Source organism: Garra rufa, chromosome 15 (assembly GCF_049309525.1).
Source record: "Garra rufa chromosome 15, GarRuf1.0, whole genome shotgun sequence".
NCBI classification, from domain to species: Eukaryota; Metazoa; Chordata; class Actinopteri; order Cypriniformes; family Cyprinidae; genus Garra; species Garra rufa.
In genome coordinates this window covers 12,158,965-12,179,726 of record NC_133375.1, presented here as the reverse complement: position 1 = coordinate 12,179,726, position 20,762 = coordinate 12,158,965, and the positions used below count along the sequence as shown (strand labels likewise).

General features: G+C 34.3%; 1 protein-coding gene across 1 annotated transcript; it reads right to left on the bottom strand.

Annotated features, from left to right (window-relative positions):
- Window positions 1-201: 201 nt before the first annotated feature.
- tbc1d10aa (TBC1 domain family, member 10Aa) lies at window positions 202-19,788 on the bottom strand. The gene is made up of 9 exons (XM_073818883.1): window positions 18,924-19,788; window positions 12,802-12,901; window positions 8,916-9,023; window positions 8,567-8,673; window positions 8,357-8,471; window positions 8,156-8,221; window positions 6,015-6,204; window positions 5,095-5,249; window positions 202-3,873 (listed from the first exon to the last, which is right to left on the bottom strand). Exons 1-9 carry the CDS (start codon window positions 19,106-19,108, stop codon window positions 3,112-3,114), a joined length of 1,788 nt encoding a protein of 595 aa, XP_073674984.1. The 5' UTR covers window positions 19,109-19,788; the 3' UTR covers window positions 202-3,111.
- Between the last annotated feature and the right edge of the window lie 974 nt (window positions 19,789-20,762).

Sequence of the window (20,762 nt, the reverse complement as noted above, 5' to 3'; positions counted from 1 at the left end):
AAGCATTAAGGTTTCGGTTTACACCAGGCTCTTTGATGGCTTTCCTTACGGTAATTGAAGCACAGCAGTGACAGAAAACAGACACGTTCTGTGACCCAGTGGGAAGCGGCGCCTTCATCCTGTTCGTAAAATACAACAACACATTCATGTGATCTTATTTAGAAGTGCTTTTATTTGTACAAAATCTACATAGAGGCGACAGTCAGTTGTTGAGGATTGATTATATATATATATATATATATATATATATATTAGATATACAAATCAAAGTTCTTGCCAAAGTAATTTGTAAGCATTAATAAAACAAAAAACAAAAAAAAAAACCAGCAGTGCTCCCATAATTTTTTTTAAAGACATAAATCATAAGATGCAGCTGAAAACCAATTACAGTTTAGAATATTTCGGCTATTAAAATGTAAATAAAAATGACTCACCCAATGACATGTAATCACGTCTCTCAGCTGTTTCGTAACAACTCTCTTCACAGATGACTATACAAGTAACTAAATTCCCAATGTAACAGGTTAACGTCTCTGACTAAATGAATCATTTGCAGGGAACGTGCGCCATCTAGTGGCTTGAGATGAAATAGGTTTACAGTCCTCAGTCTCTCATATTAGCAAGGAAATAAATACATCAGAGGTGTTAAAGAGACACTCCAACATCATTTCAACATCACATCTGCTATGTTTGTGATTTTCACACAAGAAACTAGAGCTATGTCCTTATAAAATCAGAACGAAGTATTTCTTTTTTTAAACAAAAGCACTCACACAGCTCGTCACTGGAGGATACTCTTAATAGGACAAATGTGTCTTATTTACACCAAAATTGGTCTCAAAAGTACTAATATGTATGCTTTAGAAGTACAACATTGTCATTTTAAAGGTCAAGCCCCAGTGTCAAGCTTTTGTATACCTGAAGGATAATATTTGCATTTTTTTTTTTTTTTTTTTTTTGCAAAGTAAAGTTTAAGGATGCTCCCACTTTAATTGCTTCTAAGAAAGATTGTTTAAAACAAATTGTTTTTCATTTTTACTTACATTTGAGTGTAGCTACTTATGGAAGGCCGTTTCTGCCACAGAATAAAAAATAAAGCAGGTAATTGTGACTTTTTATCTCACAATTCTGATTTTTTTTTTTTTTTCAGAACTGAGATATAAATGCACAATTGTGAGTTATAAAGTCAGAATTGCTAGATATAGAGTCAGAATTGCGAGATAAAAACTTGCAATTGTGACAGTATCTCCAAATTCTGACTTTTTGTTCTCGCAATTGCGAGTTTGTATCTCGCAATTCGGAGTGTTCTTCTATATAAAGTCAGAACTGCAAGATATAAACTTGAAATTCTGTCTTTTTCTCGCAATTGCGAATTTGTATCTCGCAATTCTGGCTTTTTTCTTAGAACTGTGAAATATAAATGCACCATTGTGAGTTATAAAGTCAGAATTGCAAGATATAAACTCGCAATTCTGACTTTTTTGTAAGATATAAACTCGCAATTCTGACTTTTTTTTCTCGCAATTACGAGTTTGTATCTCACAATTCTGACTTTTTTGTAAAATATAAACTCACAATTGCGAGTTACAAAGTCCAGTTCTAAAGAGAAAAAAAGACTGATGTTTACAAAATTCCGAGTTTATATCACACAATTCTGACTTCTTTTTTTCAGAACTGCGAGTTTATATGTTGGAATTCTGACTTTATAACTCGCAATTGTGAGTTTATATTATTAAAAAAATATAAATATGTTTTATTCAGTGATGAAAATTGGCTTCCATAGCTACTGGTAACAGACGTGATGTTGAAACAAAAAATGCTCCGTTGCACTTATTATGACAGCTATACATTAAACCGTTTAGTGAAATAAACAAAAATCTTTTATAATAGTGGCAGTCGTAAGTAAATGTAAGACTGTTAGATTGGAAAGTCACACATTATCAAGTCTTGCAACGTGACCTAATATTGTTAAGCAGCGAGTAACACAATAACTAGCCAAACGATTTGATTATAAAGTCTGCTTATAACTGAATAATGGAAGAACTAATAGTCAGATTTTTTTTTTTTTTTTTGAGCATTGTAACACAAACACTATGAAGTCAATTATGGACCAGCACAGAGAGAAAAAAAGAGGAGGTTTGTGTGCATGGAGGTCTTTAAAAGGTTAGTTCACTCCAAATCTAAAATTTCCTGATCATTTACTTCGATGTCATCCAAGATGTTCACGTCTGTCTTTCTTCAGTTGAAAAAAAAAAAGGTTTTTAATGAAAACATTCCAGGATTTTTCTCAATATAGTAGACTTCAATGGGGATCAATGGGTTGAAGGTCCAAATTGCTGTTTCAAAGAACTCTACACAACCCCAACCCAGGAATAAGGGTTGTACCTAGTAAAACGATCGTTTTTTTTTAAAGGTAAAAATGTATATACTTTTTAACCAAAAATGCTCATTGTGCACCAGCTTGGACTTCACGCAATACGTTATCAAATTGGAAAGGTCACCCAGTGTTTACAAAGCAAACATGCAAAGAAAGTCCAACGCACTTTACAAAAAAAGGTAAAATAACAATGTTGGACACTTTTGAAGTTGAAGGAAAAATTAGATGGACCTTTTTGAACCAGAGATGAGTATTTGTGATTATAAAAGACATCAAATGTAATTTTTTTTTGAAAATGATTGATCGTTTTAGATAAGACCTTTATTTCTCGGCTGAGATTGTGTAGAACCCTTTGAAACAGCAATTTGGACCTTCAACCCATTGATCCCCATTGAAGTCCACTATATGGAGATGTTTCCCTCAAAAACCTTAATTTTGACTGAAGAAAGAAAGACACAAACATCTTGGACGGCATGGAGGTGACTGAATTATCAGGTAATTTTAATTCAGGAGTGAACCAATCCTAGTCATTTGATCCTTGTCATTAAGCTTAATATATTCCTGAATTCTTCACGCTGACGGGTGCAAGATATTGACGGCAAGGATTCTTGTCACCCCAGAAAACTCTCGCCCAAAGAAAACCAAAATACATTCATAGTTTTTCCTCCCACCTTGTTCTCATGCATAATGCTGGTTCCCAATACTGTTTTCTCCCTGAATGCTGACCTGGAGAGTTACAGGTACGTGTCCTCTGAACCCACGCTCTCAAATGAGTTACGTAAACCAGGAACTGTGGGAGCAGCGACTGCGTCGCCGTTCACAGGTGCGTCATCTGGAAGAAGCGGAGTGGAGTCTGTAGTGGGTGGAGGATCTATCAGGTGGGCTGAGTTGTTGGTGTTGCTTGAGTCTTTAGGCAGTGGAAGTGGTTGGACGGTAACAGCAGGGTCGGAGGAGGGAGGGATTTCAGTCAGATGTGCGGGGAGCTTGGGTTTTGGTGAGGGTAGGGGAGGCGGTGGGGTGCGAGAGAGATTTGGAGATGGTTGGGGTGTGACGACAGAGACTGGTGGATCAGGGGAGGGTGTCTTATCGGGTGTAGTGAGGTGGGATTGCTGTAGTGATGGAGGAGGATGGTTGGACTGATTGTTTGAGGCTGTCTCTTGTGTTTGATTAGTAAGAGGGGCTAGTTTGGGGTCTGTCGGCAGGGCATACGGGTTTGGGACATCCAAAGCTGGATTGGGAGCTCTTCGGATAGTGCTTCTCTTCTTGACGCGAGCGAATTCAGATTTAGTGTCTGAGGGCAGGGGATACTGGACAATGATGGTGGGTTTCTGACGGAGGTCTTGGCGGGTGTGTGGCTCGGCAGACATGACGGCCTGGGCGCCGTGCATTCTGGGAGGGGACTTGTAGCTGAGCTCGCCGTGAGTCTTCCGCCAGCGCTTGAGCTGCACGCGGTGCTCTCGCTCGACATCCCGAGAAGATATGGGCAGCTCTAATATCTGCAATTGCAGAAGATAAGCTTCATTATCATCATTGCCTGTTCTTATTGTCATGCTCATAAATGTTTCTACATGATGCAAATAAAATGCATTAATGAGTGGAAGGTCCTGCTTGACAATCAAACATGTTTGTTATGAGTTATCAACTTAACTAGCAATGCAAATAAATGGCACCACCTATTGAGTCTTTTAAGAATAGCATCCAGCAGAAAACAGTTAAAGTAACATTTAAGCACTGTTAATGTTAATAACATTACGAAATTGAGACATTTATGCTTCTATTTTGAACTTTATATGAGTGTATTAATATTTGATAATTTAATGGGTTTAGGTTAAACCCAAACCTTTCATTTAACATGGATCTTTATTTTTATGCAGTTGTAAATTTGTAAAAAGTTGTAAATTAATACTTTTATTTTGCAAGAGTGCCTTAAATTGATCAAAAGTGACGGTTAATATGTTTATAATGTTACAAAAGATTACCATTTCAAATAAATGCTGTTCGTTTGAACTTTCTATTCATCAACAAAGAAAATGTATCATAATATTCAATTTCAACAAAAATATTAAGCAGTAATTCTGTTTTAACATTGAAACATAATATAATATAAAGTTTCTTGAGCAGCATATCAGAATTATCACAATGCATTAAGAGCCTGAAGATCAGTGTAAATTTAACATATTTGGTTTTCTGGGAAATATGTAAGTATCTTCTGTAGCTTATGAAGGGCAGTACTAAATGAAAAAAAAAAAAAAAAAGTAAAATATATATATATATATATATATATATATATATATATATGTAATAGTCCCTCAGTTGTCTTGAGTTTAAAAAATCTCAAAAATCATAGTCATTTTTGGAAAGTGTTCAAATACACAAAAATGCTGAAAAACCAAAGGGTTGTAATGAAGGATTTTCCCCCCCAAAAAACAGCTGTGGGTCATTCAGGTAACAACACAGTATTAAGAGTTTGTGAAATAATGTGAAATCTCTTATTCAGTTCAGTACTAAATAAAAAAAATAGCTTTTTGTATGCTCCCTCTCATTTTGGTAAAATCATTTAGCAGACTCTGCAAAGTGTATGTAAACTTTTGACCTCAACTGTGTGTGTGTGTATATATGTGTGTGTGTGTGTGTGTGTGTGTATATATATATATATATATATATATCAAATTTTACTCAAAACCCAAATGCAGTAGAACAGGGTGTGCGTGTGATACCTGATGTACGAGAAAGCCCTCCTGCATGTATCGCGGCTCCAAGGCCCTGAGAAGCTCCATAGTCTCGTACTGACCAGGACAAGCCTTCAGTTTCTCGCGAGATCCCAGCATGCATTTCAGCAACGCCAGCCCAACACGGAAGATTATCTTCACTCCTATTAAAACGACAAACAACATGAGGAATACAGCCAGAAAGAAGATGAAAAATGTACGGTAACATTGGGGATGTGCAATATATACTGTTGTACAACATTAGGTGTGGGGGATATATACAAATTTTCCTTTGTCATTATTTACAACGTCAGTAAGTATAGGAAGCCTACTGTTTTAAAAATCTGTTCAGATTTTAAAAGTCATATAATGTATTACGGCCTTTAGTTTATTAAAATACATTTAAAAATTCAAGATAAAGGGCAAATGTCTTTGTATGACTTTTAAATGTCTTTTATTTTTATATCAGTGAATATAATGTCACACAAAGAGTAGTTTTTTTTCTCTGTACATCAGAACGATTGCAAATGTGATACTGATTTTACAGTCCAATAAACAAAAAGTTAATATTAGCCTAATTTAGCTTCATTTCAGACACAAGTTCCTGTTTTTGCTCTATTTCGTCAATGAAAATAGTTTCAAACAAAGCCACAGCAGAACTGTTTTGCGTCTCTGAGCAACAAACCACAGTGTTTCTTTGCTGAATCAATCACCCATTTGAACGAATCAGTTAAACGAATGACTTATTCATTCAGTGACCTGCTCCCAACTACTGGCGATTTTAGGTTTGTATTTAAAGTATTTTTTCCCTTTTTTTCCATGGAAGTCCTAAACCTCCAAATAAACTAGCGCAATAACACGCTAAAATATTTTGATACCATTTTTTGTCATTATTGCACAACCCTAGATAACAAGTAAGTTAATCTCACCGTCACACAGGAACATATCCCACACTCGGAGAACAGACGACCAGGGTAGAGTTCTGGAAAATGCACACATGAACCACTCCGTCATGTAGAGGATGGGCTCTATCTTGTGTTTCTCAAGGTGGCGATAAGCTGGAGGGCTCACACGCTTTAATAACGCATTTAAGATCTCTCCGTCCAACTGTATGGCCTCCTACAACACAAAAAACACTGGCATCAAGACTGTGTTGTTGTTTTTTAAATTATTATAACTCACAGGTTTTATTTACAGCAGTGATTCCACATTCACATTAGAAATGAAGAATCATAGATCAGATCTAAATGAATTTGCCCACAGCTATTTTATTTATCACCTTTGAGTAAAAAAACTAAATAAGCTTTGCTTTCATTTTTCTGGCACCTACAGCATATTTGTCTGTCTCAGGAAACATGACTCAATGCTTGCAGATTGAAAACGGGAACTTCAGATATGAACACTATGAATAGAATGCAAACTATGAACCTGAGAACGTACGTGAGGAACCCAGATAAGGTTTCAATTACCTAAAACTATGAAGTTCATAATAGATGGTCTTCGTTCACGATGCTCATCATTCAAATGTTTTATTCCATAGCTGTAAAATGTAGAACCTTCATAATATCACCAGGCAACAATATCACCTACATCTCACAAGCATGTACTGTTTCCTCTTTTTGGATTTGATTTGTTAGGTAGAAACTTTTATTTCTTATCTGGGCCATTTTACAAAAATGGTCCAAATTTTCTTTTCCAAAAAATGTGTATGTATGCAAATTGTATAATATCCAAGGTACACATTTCTAGTCATTGTGCAGTTAATTCTCATGTTGCGTTTTCAGAAAGGTTCCGAAACACAGTACCGAAACACAGTAATAATAATTTAATTAGGGTTATATTGACCTATTAAGATTCTGCTTACATCTACATGGTAAATATATATTTTTCTTTTAGATTTTTTTTCTGAGGTAAATCAATTACAATTACATGTTTAACAATATTGCAAGTGCAATTTATGAGATTTGTTTGCAATTTTTCTTTGTAAGAGGCAAAAAGTTGATCAAAAGTAAGAGGCGATAAAGAAAGAAAGGAAGACAGAGAAAAAGACAGAAAGAGAGAAAAAGAAAGATAGAAAGAAAGAAAGCAGAAAAGAGAAGAAAAAATACAAAAGAAAGAAAGACAAAGAAAGAAAGAAAGACAAAGAAAGGAAGAATGAAAGATGGAAAGAAAGACAAAGAAAGGAAGAAAGATGGAAAGAGAGAAATTAAGAAAGAAAGATGGAAAGAAAGAAAGAAAAAAAGAAAAAGAAAGAAAAAAGATGAAAGAAAGACGAAAGAAAGACAAAGAAAGAAAGGGAAAAAAGACGGAAAGAAAAAAAGGAAAAAGAAAGGAAAAAGAAAGAAAAGAAAGACAGAAAGAGAGAAAGAAAGCAGAAAAGAGAAGAAAAAATACGAAAGACAGAAACAAAGAAAGACAAAGAAAGAGAGAAAAATAAAAAAAAAAAGAAAGAAAGAAAGAAAGAAAGAAAGAAAGAAAGAAAGAAAGAAAGAAAGAAAGAAAGAAAGAAAGAAAGAAAGAAAGAAAGAAAGAAAGAAAGAAAGAAAGAAAGAAAGAAAGAAAGAAAGAGAAAAAGAATATATTAGACTCACTGATATTTTACATATGTGACCCTGGACCACAAAACCAGTCATAAGTGGTTTTTGTAAAATTCCTACTATAAATATATCAAAATGTAATTTTTGATTAGTAATATGCATTTTTAAGAACTTAATTTGAAGAACTTTAAAGGTGATTTTCTCAGTATTTAGATTTTTTTGCACCCTCAGATTCCAGATTTTCAAATAGATGTATCTCGGCCAAATATTGTCCTCTCCTAACAAACCATACATCAATAGAAAGCTTATTTATTGAACTTTCATATAATGTATACATCTCAGTTTTGTAAAATTTAACCTTATGACTGGTTTTGTGGTCCAGGGTCACATATTATTGTGAATTTCAATAGATAATAGAAGGATCCTAGTAAACATCTAAGATTTTAAAAATGCTTTTTAAATGTGTTTTTTGGTTGTGGAACAGCAGTTTGGACCAATTCTGGGCCATATAGCAAGTAACATTTAGTTCTTACCAGGCCTGCGCTGTAATATCCAGGGAGGTACTTCTCACAAATCTGAACCAGCCCCCAAAATGCATCCTGAATAAACATACACCAATAAAACAAACATGAATTATTCATTTCAATCATTACTTAATCAATTAAGCATTACAGCTGTTTTGAATAAGAATGTGCATTAGAATAAGCATTGCAAAACTTTATAATGCACTGTACCTCAGCAGGCATGTGCATTAGAAGCACTGCTGCTATAGGAGCCTGAGCCTGGCAGTAACCCTCATCCGGCCTGTACAGGGTGTAAGCCTTCAACACCCGGAACAAGTCCTGCTGCCTGCTCAAACAGACAGACCAAATGAAATAGATCAGTCAGACAGAAATAAAATATCTAAAAAAATATAGAAATATCTGAAATTTGCATTGACTAACCCATGACCTCCTCGGGACACAAACATCTCATGGAAGGGGAACTGTCTGTGTAGATCTCTCTCTATCACATCAACCCACTTAGGGTCTCCATCCATGCTATCCAACTCCTATTCAACAACAACAAATACACAGGTTCATCTCATAGTCATAAACAAGTAAACATTCCCTATTCATTTTTTTTTTGCTGCCTAATCTTATGCAAGTTTAAGCACAGGGAACGTGCACAGGTTTAACACATGTATAAACACGTTTAGAAAAAAAGGGCTGCTTAGAAATGAATAATGAGAAAACACCCTCTAGTGTGACTGCTACAAATGAGCTATAATCAATTTGTGTACAGCTGACTCACTTTGAACTTCCCGACGTTTTGTTCTCTTTTCACTTTTCCGCCTGATAGATAGAGCCAGGCTCTGCCTCGCAATGATGGCGGGATTCCTTTCTGACATCGCAGTCGCACCTGTGGGTCACAGAGGTCTGAACGTCACACACTGATGTGGAAATATTCAGATAAGCAGGGACCAGCATGCGTTCATAGCGATTACACAAATCTGAGACTGGCCAAGTAATCCAGACGTCATTTTCAAATGGTTATTTCACACAAATATGTCAGTTTGCCTTTAACACAAAAGCCACTTTATGATTGACATTTTAACCATGCAGGCTCTGATTCCACATGATGATTTGGGCTCCCTAAAGATTCTTGTCACATAACACTGGCTGCACAGGTTTTGTTGTTACATGTGACCAATAAAGGCATGAACCAACAGAAAGATGCATTTTCAGTTAATTGCCTTCGCATTACTTTTAAGGATACACAGATTTAATAAATTAATTAATTAATAAACACACTACCAATCAAAAGTTTTTGAACAGTAAGATATTTAATGTTTCTTAAAGAAGTCTCTTATACTTAGCAAGCCTGCATTTATTTGATCCAAAGTACAGCAAAAACAGTAAAATGTTGACATATTTTTACTATTTAAAATAACTGTTTTCTATTTGAATTTATTTTAAAATGATCATTACTCCAGTCTTCAGTGTCACATGATCCTTCAGAAATCATTTTAATATGCTGATTTGCTGTTCAAAAAAAATATATTATTATTAGCTATATTTAAAACAGTTGAGTACATTTTTATGAATAGAAAGATCCAAAGCTCAGCATTTATCTGCAATAAAAAGCTTTTGTAACATTATACACTACACCATTCAAAAGCTCAGAGTCAGAGTTCAGATAAATGCTGTTCATCTGAACTTTCTATTCATCAAAGAATGAAAATGAAAAATGTTTTTTGAGCATTTGCTGCTCAAAAAAACATTTATTTTTATTATTATTATTATGATGATGTTGAAAACAGCTACATTTTTTCAGGTTTGTTTGGTCACAGGAATAAATTACATTTTAAAATATATTTTAAAAGAAAACAGTTATTTCCAACAGTAAAAATATTTCAAAATTTATACTGTTTTGCTGTACTTTGGATCTAATAAATGCAGGCTTGGTGAGCATAAGAGACTTCTTAAAAACATTTTTTTTTATATTGTACTGCTAGTAATTGATATGAATTATTTGTTTGAAATACTACAAGTGAATTTAAGCATGAAACATTAGGATGTACAGTATTAAAAAAGCATTATTAAATTATTTTTTTTTTTAGATTAAGCAAGCGTAAAAATGAAACTAAAGGTAAATGTAAAAATAGGTGAAAATGAGCATGCAGTATGAACTTTTTTATAGCTCTAATGTCAGCCAAAAACCAGAACAGAGATATATCTTGCATGCTTTTTTCTTTTGTATGGGATCTTACATAACAGTAAGAGTAATTTTACAGAAAGAAAGAAAGAAAGAAAGAAAGAAAGAAAGAAAGAAAGAAAGAAAGAAAGAAAGAAATACGAAAGAGAAAGAAAACTACAGAAAGAAAGAAAAAACTAAGGAAAGAAACACGAAAAAGAAAGAAGAGAAAGAAATACGAAAGGAGGAATGGAATATGAAAGGAAAGAAAGAAAACAATAGAAGGAGAGAATAGAACAATAGAACAACAGAACGATAGAAAGATAGCTAGAAGGATAGAATGATAGAAAAAAAATGATAGAATGATTGATAGATGGAACGATAGATGGATAGAATGATAGAGAGAATGACAGAAAGAATGACAGAATGATAGATGGAACAACAGATGATAGAATGATAGACAGAATGATAGACAGAATGATAGAAAGAACGATAAATGGAACGACAGATGGATAGAATGGAAGACAGAACGATAGAAAGTACGATAGATGGATAGAATGATAGACAGAACGATAGATGGAATGATATATGGATAAAAAGATAGACAGAATGACAGAAAGAACGACAGAACGATAGATGGATCGATAGATGGATAGAATGATAGACAGAACGATAGATGGATAGAATGGAAGACAGAATGATAGAAAGAACAACAGAACAATAGATGGAATGATAGATTATAGAATGATAGAAAGAATGATAGAAAGAAGGACAGAACGATAGATAGAACAATAGATAAAACGATAGAATGATAAATGGAACGATGGATAGAATGATAGATGGAACGATAGATGGATAGAATGATAGACAGAACGATAGAAAGAACGATAGATGGAACGATAGATGGATAGAATGGAAGACAGAACGATAGAAAGAACGACAGAACTATAGATGGAACGATAGATGATAGAATGATAGAAAGAACGATAGAAAGAACGACAGAATGATAGAATGTTAGATGGAACGATGGATAGAATGATAGACAGAACAATAGAAAGAACGACAGAACTATAGATGGAACGATAGATGATAGAATGATAGAAAGAACGATAGAAAGAACGACAGAATGATAGATGGAATGATAGAATGTTAGATGGAACGATGGATAGAATGATAGACAGAACAATAGAAAGAATGACAGAACGATAGATGGAACGATAGAATGACAGATGGAACGATAAATGGAGGGATAGATGGACAGAATGATAGAAAGAACGATAGAAAGAAGGACAGAACGATAGATAGAACAATAGATGGAACGACAGATGGAACGATAGAACAGACAGAACGACAGATAGGATAGAACGATAGAAAAAAGGATAGATCGAATGATCGATAAAATGACAGAATGATAGAACAATAAATAGAACGATAGAAAGAATAATAGATAGAAGGATAGATAGAAGGATAGATAAAATGACAGATAGAAAGAACGACAGAACGATAGATGGATTGATAAAACAACAGATAGAATGGTAGAACGATAGATAGAATGATAGACAGAATGACAGAACGATAGATGGAATGATAAAATGACAGATAGAACGCCAGATAGACAGAACAATCGATGGAATGAGAGAACGACAGATAGAACGATAGATAGGATAGATAAAACGATAGAATGATAGACAGAACGATAGATAGATAACAACAGATGGATAGAACGATAGAAAGAACGACAGATGGAGCGATAGAATGACAGATAGAATGATAGATAGATAGATAATGTCCATAATCTTGATTGTTTTACCAAAAAGGTACTGTTTGAAATGCTTGAAAATGTCCTGAAATTGATCTGGTTTCAGCACGAACCGGTTGTCAGTTCCCAACCCTACAGTTGTGTCTCATTGCTTTCAAGCTGTGTGTGACAGACGGACGAGCACACGCGGCTACACAGGCATGCAAACATAAAGGCCAACAAAGACTGTTAAGAAATCCTTTGGCAAAACTCTTCTGTTGTCTTTACCTGAAGACGCCTCACTCCCAGTGAAAGCTTTATAAAGCTTGAGAGAAAAACAGAGGTGAACACTAAAAGATACACACATCACTGAAGACCATATAAGGAGAGCTGATGTGATATCAGGCTTGTCCAGACAGGGCCGTGTTGGAAAGATTGTGTCATGGTGTCATTTCCCTGAGCTTTTTAATTAATCCTAGCAGCAGTGGGACTGTCTGAGCAAGTCAATGAGGGGAAAAACGAGAAGGGGAAGAAAAGAGAAGGAAGATGAGATAATCATAATTTAAAGCCCAAAGCCCTGATATATTAAGATGATTTCCTCATGCTTTCACGGTTTGGTGTATCTATGCCTCCTCTCTTTAGTTCTAGTGCTTACATGCAAGGCATTGGCAAACATCTTACATCATTGATCCGTTCCCGGGAACATGCAGTGCAACAGAACACAACTGACTGAGGAATTTAGTGAACGTCGATGGTAGCTCCTACCTTCTTAAACCTTTTACTGATCCATCTGTCCCAGTGGTTCAGCATATCCAACCACTTGACTTCCCTGTGCCTTAGCACTTCCAGAGGCACATCTTGAGCCCTGTGTAAGAGAGGGAAAAAAAAGAATAACAATGAGATTTGAATGAAATTTATTATAAATAGACTTCTTTAAAAATACTTCTGATCTACACTATGACTGTATAGAAAATAGCTGCGTAAACATTTTGCTTAACTTCTCCTTTTGTGTTCCACAAAAGAATTAAAGACAGAAATGAAGTCATAAGGGTTTGGTACGAGATGAGGGGGAGTAAATGATGGCATTTTTTCTTTTTGGGTCAACCATAAAACTATAAAAACATACTGCTTAAAAAAAGACTGAGCTAATTGCAGGAAGAATTACAGCCACTAAACAAAGATCTAAAATAGCTTCTTGTGAACTTTTGATGGCGTCATGAAAAAATCTAAACATGCCACTCAAAAGAAATAAATAAACTAGGATCTTTATTCAAAATCAACAAGATTACAAACAACAACAGCATAATTATAGTAGCTAATAATATTTCTCAAATAAGATTCTTACAAACTAATTGTATGGACAGCTGCTACGTTTTTTTTTAAGTTTCCATACATTTTATATGTATAATGTTTACAGTGCCGTTCAAAAGTTTAGGATCTAAAAGTTTAAAATCAGTAAGATTTTAAATGTTTTTTTTTTTTTTTTTAAGTTGCTTATAATCATGAAGGCTGCATTTACCTGACAAAAATAAATAAATCTGTAATTTAGAAAAATATTATTGCAGTTTAAAGTATCATTTTTTTTATTTTAATATACTTTAAAATATAATGTATTCCTGTCAAGCAAAGCTGAATTTTCAACATCATTTCTCCAGTCTTCACTGTCACGTCTTCAGAAATCATTTTAATATGCTGATTTGGAAACGTGAATGTTGCTTAATATTTTTTGAGACCTGTGTTGCTTTTTTCAGGATTCTTTAACGAATCCAAAAAGTTTAAAAGAACAGCGTTTATTCAAAATATAAATGTTGTGTTACAATATACACTACTATTTGAAAGTTTGGGGTCAGTAAATGTTTTATTTATTTTTTGGTTTTTAAGAAATTAATTCTTTAAAGAAATTAATATTCAGCAAAGATGTGTTAAATAGACAATTAAGAAATGATAATTAAGACTTAAAAAAATAATATTTTGAATAAATTCTGTTCTTTCTAACTTTTTATTCAAAGAATCCTGAAAAAATATCACAGGTTCTAAAAAATATTAAGCAGTTTTAACACTGATAATAAATCAGCATATTAAAATGATTTCTATAGGACCATGTGACACTGAAGATTGGAGTAACAGCTGATGAAAATTCAGCACTGCATCACAAGAATAAATTATATTTTAAGATACAATAAAAAAGAAAACCAATATTAAAAATTTAAATAATATTTACTTTTTTTTTTCTCTTTTTTTTTGATCAAATAAATACAGCCTTGATGAGCATAAGAGACTCCATTAAAACATTTCAAGTCCTACTGATCCCAAAATGCACAGAAATGATGTTATCTAATATGAGCTTCAATACGAGTTCCCCAATCACTCCTGCACTTGATAAGTCATAATAAAAGAGGCATAACAAAACCGTAAACAAATGTTTAAGGGCGATTTATTTTTTTATTTTAATTTTGTAGATAATTAATGTGTCTAATTTATTTACATTTTAAAAGAAAGTAATGCTATTGTTCAGCAATGATCTATTAAATTGATCAAAAGTGAGAGTAAAGACATTAATAATGTTACAAAAGATTACCGTTTTAAACTAAAGCTGCTATTTTAATCTTTATATTCATTGAAGAGCCATAAATAAACTGTTTTTAACATTGATAATAAGAAATGTTTCTTAAGCATCAAATAATCATATCAGATCAATTTCGGAAGGATCAAGCCACACTGAAGACTGGAGTAATGATGCTGAAAATTCAGCTTCATCGTCACAGGAATAAATTACAACATAAAATACAGAAAATATGTATTTTAAATTGTAATAATAATGCTATTTCACAGTATTGCTGTTTTTACTGTATTTTAATCAAATAAATGCAGGCTTGGTGAGCATAAGAGCTGTAATCTTGACAACAAACTAACAAACAAGAAAAATAAATAGTTGAAGCAAGTTTCATCACCAGGAATTTTAGATCTGAATAATCTGAAACAATTTCATGACTAATGCAAATAACCATTCAGTCGATGACTAGACAGTTTCACCCCGAGTAAGGTCAGGGAGAATCTCCCTGGGTTCGACCCATAGACTGTAAAAAAAAGATGGACAACGCGTCTCCGTTTCTTTCCACTATAGAAAAATGAAGCCAAAACAACTCAATATGGCCGCTACCATCTTGGGGGAAATTACGTCATTTGGAGCCAGAGTCTGCGCAGTAGAGATTCGTTTTGAGCCAGAGTCTGCGCAGTAGAGATTCGTTTGGAGCCAGAGCATGCGCAGTAGAGATTCGTTTGGAGCCAGAGTCTGCGCAGTAGAGATTCGTTTGGAGCCAGAGTCTGCGCAGTAGAGATTCGTTTGGAGCCAGAGTCTGCGCAGTAGAGATTCGTTTGGAGCCAGAGCATGCGCAGTAGAGATTCGTTTGGAGCCAGAGCATGCGCAGTAGAGATTCGTTTGGAGCCAGAGTCTGCGCAGTAGAGATTCGTTTGGAGCCAGAGTCTGCGCAGTAGAGATTCGTTTGGAGCCAGAGCATGCGCAGTAGAGATTCGTTTGGAGCCAGAGTCTGCGCAGTAGAGATTCGTTTGGAGCCAGAGTCTGCGCAGTAGAGATTCGTTTGGAGCCAGAGTCTGCGCAGTAGAGATTCGTTTGGAGCCAGAGTCTGCGCAGTAGAGATTCGTTTGGAGCCAGAGTCTGCACAGTAGAGATTCATTTGGAGCCAGAGTCTGCGCAGTAGAGATTCGTTTGGAGCCAGAGTCTGCGCAGCAGAGTCGTGAGGCGGAGCCGTGGTATCAAAATCCCGCCCAAACTATCACAGATCCAATCGCACGATCACAATCATGACACCACACCCAGTTTTTATAGCATCAAATAACTACTTAGAAGCGAACTTATTAGAAAAACGATTACCTAAACATGAATCAGCATTATAAGAACTACTTCACACGATGGAAATCATCTTTTGAAAAAAAATATTTGAAGTGTAATTCGATTATTTAGTTTGGCTCACGTCCCATTAGATTACATGGAGAGGGCGGGGTTTATGACCTATACTGCAGCCAGCCACCGGGGGGCGATAGAAAACTTTTGGCTTCACTTTTCAGGACACCTACGGCACACTTGGTTCGACCTGTGGTGATAACTTTGCCTAAGGCTACAACGGTGCTGAACAGGCCTGTTATCTTTAGCTTTTGTGTTTCCCCATTCAAATTTGAACCATTTAGCTTGTGGCCGAGACATTTAAATATCAGTCTGCCAGCGCACCAACCACCAGCTAGCTTCCCCTTTACTTAGATACCGATCCTAACCACTAGAAATTTGATCTGAAAGTAATGTTTCTTTAAATATTTTTCCTATTAAGCTACAACTTGCAGTTGCAGGTTTTACTTCCTTTTCATTTTCCAGAGCAATTTAAACCAAAAACAGTTTATAAAAAAAATAAAATAAATGGGGCCTCTCTCTAGTTGGCAGAGACGTCTAACCTCAGGGCACCAGCACTCCCATAAACCACAGGAAACGGAAAGCGGCTGTACACTCAGTACACAGGGACAACTATCACTTACTCATCTATTCCATGCTCTTTAACAATTCACACCGAACAGACAGGCCTGCTGCCGTCTCAGGCTACTGTTTGATACCGTTAATTCTCTTCTCAATGCAGTGGTGACAATCCAAAATCTAGGCGTATCTGTAAACAACACAAATGTGTTCTTTTCTGTAGACTGGAGTGTCTTTATTAAAGACGCCAACCTGGGGCAGATGCCTCGCTGATAAAAGACAGGAAGCTTTAACAGGACTGCAACCGGCTGCAAAGCAAGTGAGGATGAAACGCCCTGACAGGCTGACACTCCATTCAAACCACATCAATGAAAACTAACACACAACCTTTTAAGCCCAATTCCAATGAAAAGAAAACTGACAGTTTCATACATCCGTCAAAACTGGTTCAACGACTTACACAAAACAAATTCAGTAACTCTGAGTTTAAAATACTTGGTTGCATGCTGTGTTTTGTTATTGTTTGCTTTAGTAAAATCAACTTCCCATTTATCACTTTTTAAAAGGAGGGATTCTAGTGCTTTTCAAAAAAGGGTGTAGAAATGTATTAAGCATAATTACAGTTCAATTAATTACTAGTTTTATGTGAACACTTTACATTGCTGGTGAGAACACATGACATGAGCTGTATACAAATATAAATAAATATATATATATATATATATATATATATATATATATATATATATATATATATAAAAAAATGTATGTATACAAACATACAACAAAAATATATTAAAAATTAAAACAATTTAATTTTGTAATTGTTTTATATTATAATAATTTTAGGTTACACTTTAGTATACAATATAATTATAATGAATAACTAGTACTTACTATGTGGTAGGGGTTAGGACTAGGGTTTGGTTTAGGGTTAGTTGCAAGTAATTATGCATAATTTACTGTTATTGCTGTAATAAGTTCACTACCAAACGTTTTTTGAACAGTAAAATTTTTTATGTTTTTAATGCTTGGCTTTTATTTCCCAAGCCTGGATTTATTTGATCCAAAGAACTGCAAAAATAGTACATTTCTGAAATATTTTTACTTTAAATAAAATCAATGTTTTCTATTTGAATATAGTTTAATTTTCAGCATAATTACTCCAGTCTTCAGTGTCACATGGTTTTTCAGAAATCATTCTAATATGCTGATTTGCAAGAATTTTTTTTATTATCTTATTTTATTTTTTAAGATTCTTTGATGAATAGAAAGATCCAAAGATCAGAATTTATCTGAAATAAAAAGCTTTTGTACCATTATACACTATACCATTCAAAAGCTTAAAGTCTTTTTTTTTTTTTTTAATTGATCAAAAGTGATGATAAAGACATTTATAATGTTACAAAAGCTTTTTTTGACAGGAAAGAAATGATAGAAATTAATACTTTTATTTAGAAAGGTTTAAATTAATCAAAAGTGATGATAAAGGCATTTAACTTCTGAACTTTATTCATCATAGAAACCTGAAAAAATTCTACTCAGCTGTTTGTTTGTTTTTTTCAACATAATAATAATAAATATTTTTGACCAGCAAATCACAATATTATAATGATTTCTGAAGACTCATGTGACTGGAGTAATGATACTAAAAATTCAGCTTTGAAATCACAGGAATAAATTACATTTTAAAATATATTCAAATAGAAAACTGTTATTTTAAATAGTAAAAATATTTCAAAATTTGACTGTTTTTGCTGTACTTTAGATCAAATAAATGCAGACAGCAGTTTTGGTGAGCAGAGAAGACTTCTTAAAAAAACATTAAAAGTGTAAAATTAATAATTCACAAACAATATACACAAATAATAGATATTAAATACAGAATATATATATATATATATATATATTTTCAAAATATTGCTATTTTTAATGTATTTTTGCGAGCGTAAAAGGCTTAAAAAAACAAAATAAAGCTTAAAACTAAAAAAAAATCGTTAATGATTCAAAACTTTTGACTAGTAGTTTATATTATCATTATAATAATTACAATTATAATTGTTATTCAAAGGGTTTCATTAAAAGGCTACACCTGCCACCACAAATAAAGCATTCTTTAACTAACTTATGCGTTAGGCAATATTATGAATAATATACAGGCACACATATGGCATTGACAAAGTTAAGCAACAAAGATTATTTTGTTTTGAATGCTTAAGTGTGTCAAGAATCTGAGCTATGCTACTCTCAAGTGCTTTCCTACTACTCACACACCCATTAAAGTCCAAACATGCAGTATTTTCTCTTCCAGCTTCATCACGTGACTTTGATTACCACCCAAAATCAAGCAACACAAACAGGATCTGGTGAGATCCACTAAAACAGCCTTGCAAACCAGTGCACTTACAATTCGACTGAATATTGCTGGGCTCCTCCGATGAATCCATACTTGTCAGTTTGCCTCGAGCTGGTGAACCCGTTGATTTCAGAGTCCGATCCGAAAGAGCTCTCCTCATCAAACTGACTGCCCAGAGTCCTCACACTCATGGTATCCTCAGACGAAAGACGTCCATTCTCCTGCTGAGCCATCATGATCCTCTACTAAACAAACACTCTTAAGATAAGTTCACTTACAGGTCATCACCTGCACCCATCAATAGACATCCCAAGAGAAAACGGTTTCAGCTTTAACGTTATTGATCCCAAATCAGGCCAAACCAAAACGAACGTTATACAGTCCCACCACGACTTCAGATTCACGTACTTTGTCTCCCGTGTTTTGTATGTAGATTTGTGCGTGTTTTAAAGCTACAGCGTCTTCTAAACGGATTACTGTGCTTCTAAATCACCCGAGTTAAATGCTAAATTAGCTTAGCGCGCAACGTGTCACTATCCAACCCCCAGTTAGTAAGATCCCAAAACAACTATCACTCAAATTGTACTTTACACAAGCAGAAACGTCGTCCGAAAAACGTGTAAACAACCGGACGAGCGAAACTAACGTTACGCCTGAATTTCCTGAATCACATTTTTCCAGTCCACGGATTGTCAGGTTCCGAGTTCAGCGGGCTGTTTTCATTCAGCACGCAGAGGTTTGAGGAGGAAAACAGATGATATTCCCAGCCAAGATGCACCAGTAGAGTTGTTCTCGTAATTTAAATCGAGGTCCCATGGTTCAAAGGTAAATAATAAAGTAACTGACGCATCGGTCGAGCTGTTTTTAGTGTTTGGGTGGTGGTGGTGTTGATGACATTAGCGCTGAGTTTCCAGTCTTTCGCTGTTGCGTTTGACAGTTCTGCACATGCGCGTCTGTGTCACTTCCGGAATCCACAGGTTATTTGCATATCATATTTCTCTGGAATGTGTCTGGTCAGTTTCTCGAGGTTTTAGCTTGAATCATTTAAATCATTATGTCACAGATGAGTAGGAAAAGTAAAGGGAAGTCTGACTAATGATTAAAGCAAAGGTTCACCCCAAAAGTTCAAAAGTTTGGGGTCAGTACATTTTTTTTAAAGAAATTAATACATTTATTTACCAAGGATGTATTAAGTTAATAATTAAGAGTTTATTAAAAGTTAATAATAAATAATTTACATTGTTGTAAAAATTAATATTTTGAATAAACACTGTACTTTTTAAACTTGTTATTCATGAAAGAATCCTGGATAAAAAAAAATGTCAATATTTGGCAGCACAACTGTTGATATTATCCAACATTGATCATTCTAAGAATAAATCAGCATATTAGAATGATTTCTGAAGGATCATGTGACACTTAAGACTGGAGTAACAGCTGATAAAAATTCAGCTTTTCTTCACAGGAATAAATTCTATTTTAAAGTATGTTCAAATAAAAAACATTATTTTATATTGTAAAAACATTTTGCAATATTACTGTTTTTTTCTGTATTTTTAATCAAATAAATGCAGCCTTGATGAGCATAAGAGACTCCTTTAAAGACTATTACAAGACTGACCCCAAACTTTTGAACGGTAGTGTAAATAACCAAAAGGAGAGCCAATCTATGAATGGTTACTACTTCCTATGGTAGTAGTAAAAATAGTGGACCTATTCAGTTACAATCGAAATTATTCAACCCCCCTAAAGACAAATACAAGCTTTTCTGAAGATCCAGAAAATTGCATATATAACAGATTATTGCCATATTAAAAGTGAAAATGTCAATATTTAATGTAATATATTTGAGTTCTAGGGTTTATAACACAGCTATGTTATAATTATTCA

Coding starts and splice junctions, on each gene's coding strand:
- tbc1d10aa (XM_073818883.1), bottom strand. CDS start 19,108: ATGATGGCTCAGCAGGAGAATGGACGTCTTTCGTCTGAGGATACCATG. Junction 9,024..12,801: donor TCAGTAAAAGGTTTAAGAAG/GTAGGAGCTACC, acceptor TGTGACCCACAG/GTGCGACTGCGATGTCAGAA. Junction 3,874..5,094: donor AGGGCTTTCTCGTACATCAG/GTATCACACGCA, acceptor CTGCAATTGCAG/ATATTAGAGCTGCCCATATC.